The 11,612-nt window shown below is 40.9% G+C and overlaps 1 protein-coding gene across 1 annotated transcript in view; it reads right to left on the minus strand.

The window, feature by feature from the left end:
• Positions 1–11,612, minus strand: part of UST (uronyl 2-sulfotransferase) — a 381,095-nt gene extending 369,483 nt beyond the window's left edge. The window contains exon 1 of the mRNA XM_045524560.2: positions 11,533–11,612. Coding sequence (XP_045380516.1) covers positions 11,533–11,551 — 19 coding nt within the window. The 5' untranslated portion in view covers positions 11,552–11,612. The remainder of the gene's footprint in view (positions 1–11,532) is intronic.

The raw sequence follows: 11,612 nt of genomic DNA on the forward strand, positions 1-11,612 counted from the left end.
AACAGGCAACACAGGACCGTGTGCTCTCTCAGACAATGGAAACCCATGAGGTGAGCCCAGTAATCACCCTGGCTGTCTGTGTGGAGGCTTTTCTGGATCATGAATCATGGGGAGAGAGAGCACAAGTAGAGAATTCTATTTGAGTAGACAGAAATTGAGTATGAGAAGACTGAGTTGGCCGAAACTTGTGAAGCAGAGTACTGCGGGGGGTGGGGAAACAGTGCATGGAGAAAAAATTCATAAGGATCAACAATCGTATTAAATATAAATAGTGTAAATACTCCAATTAAAAGATAGGGATTGTCTCGTTGGATAAAGAAGGACACAACCATACGCTGCTTACAAGAAGTCCATTTCACGTATGAGAACACAAATATGTTAGAAGTAAAAAGATGAAACAAGATATATCATGCTAATACTACAAAAAATAGATAAGAAAATAATTTAAGCTTAATTTTCTATGTTAATGTCAGGCAATACAGATTTCACAACAAAGAACATTACCAGAAATAAAAAGGTTATTTCATACTGATAAAGGTTAATTAATCAAGAGACCATAACGATCCTAAAAGTTAACGCAACTAATAACAGATCTTCAAAACACATGGAACAAAACTGATAGAACTGCAAGGAGAAATAATCTACAATTATAATTGAAGAGTTCAACACCTCTTTCTCAATAACTAATCAAGCTGACGTAAAATCAGTAAGGATATAGAAAATTTAAGCAATCTATCAACCAGTTTGACCTAACTGACATTTCTAGAACACTCCACTGAACAAGGGCATAATGAATACTCATTCTTCTCCAGTGCATACAGAACATTTACCACGTTAGACCATATCCTGGGTGCATAAAAGAAGTCTCAAATGGATCCGGAGGTATTATACTCAGTAAAATCAATCAGCCAGAGAAAGACAAATACTGTATGTTAACACTTACAGGTGGAATCTAGAAAATAAAACAAACAAATAAATATAACAAAACAGAAACAGATTCACAGATATAGAGAAGCAGCTAGTGGTTACCAAGTAGGTGAGGGGTAAAGGAAGGGATAAGGTAGGGGGAGGGTATTAAGAGATATAAACTACTATGTATGAAATAAATAAGCCACAAGAACATATTGTATAGCACAGGGAATATAGCCAATATTTTATAATATAAGCATAATATAATCTATAAAAATATTGAATCACTATGTTGTACACTTGAAATCAATATATAATTGTAAATCAACTATACTTCATTAAAAATGTCTCAAAAACTGTAACAGGGTTCAAGTAATACAAAACAAGTTCTCTGACCAAAATTAAACTAAAATTCCATAACAAAGTTATTTGGAAAAATACTGAAATATTTGGAAACTAAGTCACTTAAAAAATAACCAATGGGTCAAAAAATAAATTTAAAAAATGATAAAGTATTTTGAACTGAGTGAAAGTAAAAACACAACTATGATGCAACTAAAGTAGTACCAGAAAGTATTAAAAAGATAGGAGATTATTAAGAACTACTCTGTACTAACAAGTACCATGCCAAAAAATTTGACAACTGAGATTAATTTGACAAATTAATTGAAATACAGAATTTATCAAAGTCCATACAAAAAGAAATAGATAACCTGAATAGCTCTGTATCTATTTTAAAATTTAATTCCTATTTATAAACTTTCCCATGACTAAAACTCCAGGTCCATATGGCTTCATTGGGGAATTCTGGCGAACATTTAAGAAAGAGAAAAAACCAATTCTACCCAAACTCTTCCAAGAAATTAAAGAGAAGTGATTACTTCCCAAGTCATTCTCTGAGGCCAGCATTATTCCAACAAAGACAATTCAAGAGGGGAGAAAAAGACTCATACATACACGATCAATTCATTTTTGACAAGGTGCCAAGGTAATTTAACAGAGAAAGACTTCTGAACAAACGGGGCCAGAAAATCTGGACATCCAAGTGCAAAACGAAAAAATCCTCAACTCTTACTTCACATCATATACAAAAAAACAAAAAGTAACTCAAATTGGATCACAGTCCTAAAAATAAAATGTAAGAGAACAATTAAAATCTAGTCTCTTAGCAACTCTGAAGTTTATAATGCAATATTGTTGACTAAAATCACTATGCTGTGGCCTAGATCTCCGGGATTTATTTACCTACTAGTTTGTGAGTCTGTACCCTCACACAACATCTCCCCCTTTCCCCTACCTCCCAGCCCCCAGTAAGTAGCACTCTACTCTCTGTTTTCACAAGTTTGGCTTTTTTATACTCCATATGTAAGTGAGACCATATAGTATTTGTAGTCTAAACTTGCCATGTAAGCTGGGCACACCTGTGATCTTGGAATTAACATTCCCCATCCTCCCCAAAATGCTGTTTTTCCTCTTCCCTGCTCTTTATTCCTACATTCCATGCTCCTCTCTCTCAGCTCATTCCTCAATTTCAGTGATACACATTAACTCCCTGAGAAAAACGGCATGGGAGGTAAAATATGGGGGACTTAGGACATCCAAAACTCTCTTTAGCCTGACCTCACATATAAGTAATAGCTTGGAAAGGTTGAAATTCTCTATTGGAAAATATTTTTTAATCAAAAAATTTCCTTCAGAATTTTAAGGCACTGCTCCATTGCCTTTTCACTTGCAAATGCTACTGTCATTCTGACTCTTCACTTTACAGATAACCTCTTTTGTTCTTCTCTGGAAACTCACCGGATCTCTTATTGTCCTAACATTCTAAAATTTCACAATGATGCATTTAGCATGGAAGCCTTTTGATGTGCTGCTGGCAAGTTATCTTGCATTATTTGATTGTTTAATTCCCCCCCTCTATATTCTTTGTTCTATTTCTTAAACTCCTTTTTTTTTTTGATATTTGATTTCAGGGATTAGTTCTTTAATTTTCTTACATTTTCTCTCCACTTTTCTCATCACTTTGCCTTTTTTGTTCCATTTGCCGTTAGATGTCCTCAGACTAATCTTCCAATCATTTAACTGAGTTTTTCATTTCTGCTATTCAAACAATCTCCCTGTTTTTATCCCCAATCTTCACATCCAGATATTCCTGATAATGACAATTCAGAAACATGTTGAGGGGGTTGCAACGTAAATGGGGCTGCTTCTTAGCTTTCCACATAACCAGAATGAATGAACCTTCTCAGTCCACCAAAAGACAGTTTTTGCTCTTTTACCTGCTTCCCAGTTTCCAAAAATTCTTTCCTCTTATCTCCACTCCTGTTCTCTTTATCCTTGTGGTTTTAAGCCTTAACAAAATATTTTTGCTAGCAGTTTATTGGGGTTTGGGGAGAGAGTAAAAGTAAATACATGTGTTTAAACTTCCTTCTTTATCAGGAGGTACTGACCAAGACAATATTAGCATTTCCCTCAGCTTGACTAAACTATACACAGGCTTCTTCCTGACCATTGGCCCCTGACCTCCCTTTTCTTAGAGCATTTATTTTAGACATTTTGCCATCATAAATTCTTTCTCTCCCTTTGAGAGGTAAATCTTCCCCTAACCTCTTGCCACACTCAAGAAAATCTTTCTCAAAGACCTAGGAGCCATTCCTTTGAAATGTAATCATCAAGAAAGAGAGTGTCCCTATACCCCAGTCTTTGTGGGAGGGTAGGAGCCTAAAAGTAGACCCAGATGACCAACATCCCCACTAACATCTTCCAGTACTTGTTTACTAGCTCATCGGAATGTTTAAAAATTCTCTCCACCTTTTGTTTCAGCAGAGTTGAGTTCAATCTCTCTCCCCTACTGCAACAGTCTTGAACAAAGTCTTCCTTGACTGGCTGTACTTCACTTTTTCTTTTACAGTTGCACACATTTTTATTTTTATAAATTATTTAGATCAACTGATAAAAGCAAATATTGTACCTGGGAACATCATACTTTTGAAACTTTGTCCAGTTCAGTAAACATTTCTTGAGCACTTGTATATTGTGTTTGCATTATGCCAGGCACTGAAAGATACCACAAAAAAAGTAATAAATTCAGGAATGGTCAACACATCCAAAAGAATCTGTTACACATATGAAGTTTGATTTGTTTACTTATAACTGAGGCAAAGAGTAGCTTTGTGACCTCAGGCAAATTCACTCTCTCCTCTGTATCTCTGTCTTATTCTGAAAAATAATGGTATTGGACTACATGGTTTGTAAATTTCCTGTTTGACTCTTGGATTCTGAGAAGAGTCTGAAGTAATTCAACAACTTGTTTTTGGCAAGAAAATTACTAAAATAATTTTTTAAAATTTACTTTAGTCAGAGTTTATTTAAATATGTTAATAGCTTATTTTAAATTGTGGTAGAACTGGATAGGAATAACACAGGATTCAACTAAGCATAGCTAAGTTCTCTGAGAGGTACTTTCAAATCAATATTTGAGCCTTATCTGAAATCCTAGCGACTTTTTTCTTTACAGGACATAGTCTGAAGGTCCAAACAGGATCTCTGGAGAGTATTATGTTTTGGAGCTTGCTGAAAGTTCTTCTATAAATACTCCAGCAAAGGAAAGAAAACAAGCCATCAGCAATCACTCGGACAGGGATTTATCGAGCAGCCCAGAGTGCCGGACTCCAGTCTGAACTGCTGTCATGGTTATAAAGGCAGCAGAGTCATCATTCAAATGGATTTAAGTGCCCATTGTGTGTAAAGACCTTCCTCACCTCCCAGGGCTAACAAGTTAAGATGGATAACAGGAGCCTCTTAGCCTTAGGGGGTGCTTGGCACAGCAAAATTCCCGTTAGGTAAAGATAACTGCACTCCAACTGCTGGCTGAGTTTTTAGCCCCATCTTTGTGGGGAGGCTGTGGAGAACCAGAAGTAACCCGCGGTCATGCAGCACTGAGTCAGAGTCCTGGTCTATTCCCACTTACTAGCTGTGTGATTGTGGGCAGGTTAACATGACTTCTTTCAGCCACACAGAGTTGTTGAAAGAATTAAATGAAATAGACTATGTGACATGCTTAGCACATTCACTGGCATATAAATTGTGTTTAATCCGTATTAGCTGAATTTATTAACAGGAAGAGCTAATGTCAGAGGCAGCAATGGTAGGAATGTAGTCTTCCTGGGACGTATTACAGGAAATCAGAATACGCCTCCTCAAAATACACCACTTTAGCATAAGGATTATTGTGAGCTGAAGACGCCTGAGAAACAGCAGATGCAGGAAGGACTCTGCCTCCTCCTTTCTACCTAACAGCAGGATATAAAATCTCTTGTGGCAAAGGTGCCCTCCCTATGCCAGGAAGGGCAGGATGCCTCAGTCACCAGAGACTCTTAGCCCAGAGGTGTAACGTACATAGCAAACCTTATTGAAACAGCCCTTCTCTTCCATTAGTGTTCCTCATACATTTACCTTCCCACAGTTGACCACTTCAAAGAGCCTGAACCCCTTTTCCTTTATCTTGTCACTTCTCCACAAATTTGTTATTCTTTCTGAAGATGCTGTATAAGCCCCAAGTTGCAACCACCCCTTCGAGCTACACATCATCGACATGTCCCGTGTGCATGTGCACTGCCAAAGTTTATAAACTCTGTTTTTCTCTCGTCAGTCTGACTTTTGTCCATTTCATTTTCAGAGCCCCAGTTGCAGAACCTAAGAGGGAAAAGAAAGAGGGTTTTTTCCCCTCCCCTACATTATGTGTGTGTGCGCGTGTGTGTGAGTGTGTATGTGGTAACTGTGCCCATACAGAGAGACACTGATCTCACCTATTGATTCAGGAAGGTTTTATGGAGGAGGTAAAAAAAAAAGTCACAGATCGATGGCTTATTAGATGGCTTATTAGAATACAGGGAACTAAGAAATCTGAGGGCATCTCAGGTAAGAGAAAGATGAACATCCAAAGTTGTGTCTGAGATCTAGTCTTTTTCAACAGTGGTTTCTCATCTGAACCACAAAAAAATTCCCTGAGTGGCTATTTTCTCAATTCTTCCCAGGATGTTTCATACTAGTATCATCCTAGAGGCTTAGAAAAGAAGTTAATCATTGCAGACGACGGACATTGTAGGGCATTAGGGCCTTACTCAGGACTTAGACTTGATGTAATCAGATGGAAAGCGGTTCAGTGACCTTTAAAAATCACCCCCCCCCAAAAAAGCATACTGAAAAATTCTATGTAACTGTTAAAAAAGTGAAGTGGGTTTGTGCATAACATGGAAAAATGGCCATGATTTATTGATGAATGCAAAAGGAAACTTCTTGAATAGTAAATATAAAACACTCCATTTTTTTTTTAATATATGTACAAATACTTAAAAGGAAAACAAATCCTGGAACAATCTACATCAGATTGCAGAAGAGGCTGCCCCTGTAGAACGAGATTTGAGTGAAAGTGATGGGGGAACAGAATGAACTTCTACACTTTAGTTTTAATTTTCAATTTTCTTCATGGAGCAATTTTTTTTTTTTTTTTGCAATTAAGAAAAATTTTTTCTCTGACCCTTATTGATATATGATTCAAAAAAATCAAGAGGTGAAAAGAGAAGGCAACTTTGACAATGAGGGTTGTCGGTATGCAGGGGTATGCAGTCATGAGAGAAGCAAGTGAAGGAAATGAGTGTATGAGTAATGGCAGGTGTTCGGGTAGTGCTGAGGAATCAGAAGGTGTTCAGGCTGAAATATTAGGGGCTGGCAGGGATCCACAGATGGGCTCGGACTGGATGGGTCATTTGGGAGGAGGGAACGAGTGCTCTCGAAGGTTGCCAGCACTGAATGCATAGAGAACCCTCCTGTCTCTGTACCCCCCACCTGGAGGAGGCGGTACAACCAAGGTCTCCTGGCCCCGTGTCAAGGTTTCCTCACATCAGGAAGGATCAGAGCATCCTAAATGTCAGTCATTCTCATAGGACCTTTATGATTTTTGCCTTATCTTCACAGTAACTCCCCAATCATTCATTTTTTAAACCTAAATAAATTTGGCTCCATCCTGAACAATAACACCCATGAAATGAGTTCCTATGGTAGTTATATTTTCTGTATCACAGTATTTATTTCAAAAAGAATTTTTAAAGCATGTATCTATAGCTCACTTAAAATCATCAGAGAATATTCTGGGAAATACCAAGTTACATTATATATTAGATATATTACATACAATATTACATTATTACTGAGGCTATGCTACTAAGAAGAGAAAGGCAGAGATATTAAGCATTTAGACAGACAGTATGTGTATTTAAAATAATGTTGATTACTGGAAAAAGAATCACTAATTAGCCTACTGAGTGGATGATACTTTCCCTGTATGTTAGTGGAGGTTCCATCCGGGAAGAGGAATGACAGTGAGTACTGTATAGGATTTTATTACAGGAATTAGACCTGATACAACTGTGGGAAGAGCTGGCAGATAAACATCTGACAAAGGGAGTTGAAGTTAAAGAAAAATCCCCTAACCAGCCCTCCTGAAGCACAGGTGCAGATGGACAATTGGGAGCTTGCAGGGATCTGGGCAGCCAGGCACTACCAGCTAACAGAGAGGAGCCACAGTAGAGAGTTGGTGGAGAAGTCTATGGCAAGCTGTCGCCTCCGCATTAGGTGGGCCAGGATTGCTGACAGTTTGCAGGGCCAGCAGTCAAAAGAAGAGCTGAACTCAGAGTAGGAAAGTATGAAGTAGCTGGCAGTAACTAGCATTTCCATGACTGTTTCCCACAGAGTGTGCTCTGGCCAACTTTTTTTGGCTATCTCGAACTCAGAACCATACAGGGAGAGGGATTCTGGGAAATGTAGTTCCAGTTGAACCCCAGTGACACACTATAAAGCCAGAATGCCACTGACTCCAGGCAAGAATGGGGACCAGAGGTGTGATCATGAGCTGTGGTTAAGACAATGCAGATCTGGGGTTGCAATGGGCTGCTGGCTAAGGGATGTCTGGCTCGTCCTTTTTGTTGGGCCTATATAGGCTTTAAAAAGGCCACAAATCCAGGCACTGTTAAGTTTGAGCACAGTACAAGCAGCCAAGAGACAATACCTTCCACCCCTCCTCTGCATGCATTTATGTACACTGCATGCGGCTGCAGGCTTGTGAGTTTGTAACATTAATACAGTTGCACAAGAAACAGGTTAGATCATCTAGTCATTCATTAACTGGTATTCACTGAGCACCTATGGGCCAAGCACTGTTCCAGGATCTAAGGATACAGTAGTAGCTCAGGAGATCGAATCTCCCCTCCACTCCAGGAATGGGAGACAGGCAATAGCCAATCTATGCACCCATTCTATGTAGGCTAGAGGGAAGAGCTATGAGCTAAGAGCAGGGCACAGGTCTAGAAAGAGACTGAGAATTTTTTTTTAGATAAGGTGATCAAGTAAGGCCTCTCTGAGAAAGGAGTTGATGAAGGATGGAACCACAGAAAGTCTTCCAGATGTAGCAACAACATGTGCAAAGGCCCAGAAAGCAGAAGATGCTTCACCTGTTGGAGGAACTACAGTAAGTCAGGTATGATTGTGGTAGTAAGGGTCATGAGGAGTGTGGTCAGAGATGAGGTCTGAGAAAAGAGTCTCTGAAATTCATCTCAGTGGAAGTGGACGTCCCCTGAGGGTTCATGCAGCCAAGTGACCTGCTGTGAGCGCAAAGGAAGTGGAGCTGCTCCTCCCCAGCCAGAGCCGGCTGACTAGGGTTCTGATAGGACGGTTTACACCTACACAAATAAGTAGGGCTAGAGAAGACAATCTGAGTGGTAATTTAACCCTTAACTAAAGAAAAGCACTGAAGAATTGAGAGAGCTCGTTTGTCTCTAGATAGCTTATTTTGTTTTAAAACCATGCTCTGCAGCCAGCCCAGAGACTTATCTGGTATAAGTCCGGCCTCTGGCCTTAGTGTGGTTCCACTAGACGCTAAAGTCTAGGCCTCAGATGAGGCCCAAGACAGCCAGGCAGCGGCCTCTTGTCAGCCCCCTGCCCCCTCTCTCCATGCGGCAGAAGCAAGTGGAAAGGGAGGGAGATAGGGTCACACTGGTGAGTGTGAGAGGCAGTGTTGGAAGCAACTGGCTAAGTCAGAAGAGGCCTGAGCACAGGGAATAAATTGTGTTGGTATAATTTCAACCTCAAATTATATTCCATAGCCAAATGCCAGTTCTCAGGTTCTTGTTAGAGCTGGAACAAAATAGTTTAGAGGACTTCAAGTCCTATAAATGATCAAACTGCGCTGAGGAACCCTGGGATTCTCGGGGACAATCCTGAGAGGGGATGTGAGGGAAAGCCAGTGGTGGAGAGAGGGTCTCCTGCCTCTGACCTTTACCCCACTGCCTCCATCTATGTTAAACTGGATATTTAGCTAAGATTTTGCTTGACTGGAGAGTTTTGCAGCTAAGAAAAGAAGTCTGAAAATCAAAATCAAATCCATTTTAACCCCCTCATTGTGAGGATGAAGAAAAAGGTTCAGAGATTAATTACAAATGTTCTGGACACCCTCTTCTCAAACTTTCTCTCACTCATCCTCCAGTAACCTTATGAAGTAGGCATTAATGGTCTTATTAATGAGAAAACTGAGACATAATAAGGTTAATTTTTTAATGCCTCACAGCTGAACGGCATAGCCAAGATTTGAACACAGACTAATCCATCTGACACCTAAGCCACAACTCATAAGTTTCATGCTATCCTAAAAGAAACAACCTGTCAGCCAAGGTGATTCTCACTGCCATCCAAAGAAAAGCTGTTAAAATGTTTAGAACAGCCATAATAACTAATATAATATTTACAAAGCTTTTACCATTTGAACTATTCTTCATGTAGCACTTACTATAAGCAGAGTAAATCTTTGGGTGATTTACAAATATTAACTCACATACTACTTCCAATAGTTTCAGGAGGTACTTATTATCAACATTTCCAATTTGGGGAGAGGGTATGGCAAAGTGGTAGAGCACATGATTAGCATACACAAGGTCCTGGGTTCAATCCCCAGTATCTCCTCTAAAAATAAATAAGTAAACCTAACTACCTCCCCTCCAAAATAAAACAATTTTTTAAAAATAATAAAAAAAATTTAAAAAAAAACAACTTGACGATGAGGTAAACTGAGGCACAGTAAAATTGAATAATTCGCCCGTGCTAGTAGAGGAGGAATGTAACCTATCCAATGCTACACACGGAAGAAGTAATTCAGGAGACAGGCTCCCTTGCAACCTCTGCTGTCTTCAAACCACAGTGGCTTCCTACGTCCCTGCGGAAGGGAGAGGAACGTGAGCGATTTCACAGGCCGGAGTTCCAAGGACCGGTTTTATTCCTCTCATATCCTATTGGCTAGAACCGCATCACATGATGTCAACTAACTGCAAGGGAGGCTGGGAAATGCGGTCTAGTTGCATGTCCAGTGGGAAGCGGAGAAATCCGGATGAACATCTAGCATCCCTTCTAGTACAGAGAAAGCCACTCGAAGTGATATAAAACATACTCAAGCTACTTAGAGGAAGAAAGCCAATTTCTGTGTTTAATTTTTTTAAATTACATATCTAGGAGGGCTGCGCGACATTTCGCAGTGACTTTCTTCAGCAAATGGCATTTTCTGAGTAGCCCTGGGCCCCAAGACAGAAAGCACAGCATCTTCTGCCAGTGCCCGCGTCGGGGTGGGCAGTGTGTGCAGGCGGTTCGCTCCTCCTGGCTTTCTCTCCCTATCTTGGGCTGTGCGCGCTCCTGTTCCTGCCCTCCCAGCCTCGTTTCCTCCTCCCCACCGCTTTCATTTTCATTTTTGTTTTATTACACTCTGATCCGCTTTATGCCGCAGTGCCAGCCGCTCTCAGCCCCAAACCCTCCAGCGCTAACTGCCCTGGGGCAGCTTTGCGGCCCGTTTCTCTTCTGGTTAAGATCCAGGTTTACACTTGATGGGCATCGAGTCTGTGGGGAGAGGTCAGTGGTTTCGTTCGGGGACCACGTAGCTGGTGGGATGAGCTATTCAGAGGACTAGGGGAGAGAGAGGTATATCTGAGGGTAAGAGTCGGCCACACCTCAGGAAATTGGTAAAGAAAGTGTCGACTCAAGGGTAAGCAAGTCATTGGGAAGTGGTTGACCTCCTCTCGACACATACAGACCCCCCAAAGCACACAGCCTGCGCTGGGAAGGGCGTGAGGCCCTTACGGGGAAAACCTCGGGGCAGGAATGGCTCACTCTAAATCTATGGTGACCAGGTGAGCCCCTGCAGAGGCCAGGTTAGCCAGTGGGGTCTGCGGTGAACCGACAGGCCCGGGCCCAGTCCAGCCCCACTGCCGCCCTGTAGGAATCTGGGGTCATTGCTGCCAAGAATATCTTTTTTTTCAAAAGAAACAGAAAATCAGGGCTTTCTTAATTCTAAAGTGTCGATATCTATTTTAAACAATTTGTTTAAAGTACAACTTAAACGTGTACCTAAACCAGGTTGCCCCCAGGCGAATAACCTGTGACTCGGAATTCAGGCCGCAGGGCACAGTCAACTACGGAGAAGTGTCTGTCAAGACGCTCGGCCAAGTGTTCGCGGATGTTTTTTATTTGCGGCCCTCAGACTCGATAAACATGAACCAATAAAGAAAAGATAACGTGGTGAGGGCTTACCGCTGGGGCCAATTTTCATCGGGAGAGAAGGGTCCTCATTCTGCCCGAAGACTACACAGCTCAAGGGCGCGCGGCCTCAT

This window comes from Camelus bactrianus, chromosome 8 (assembly GCF_048773025.1).
Source record: "Camelus bactrianus isolate YW-2024 breed Bactrian camel chromosome 8, ASM4877302v1, whole genome shotgun sequence".
Lineage (NCBI taxonomy): Eukaryota > Metazoa > Chordata > Mammalia > Artiodactyla > Camelidae > Camelus > Camelus bactrianus.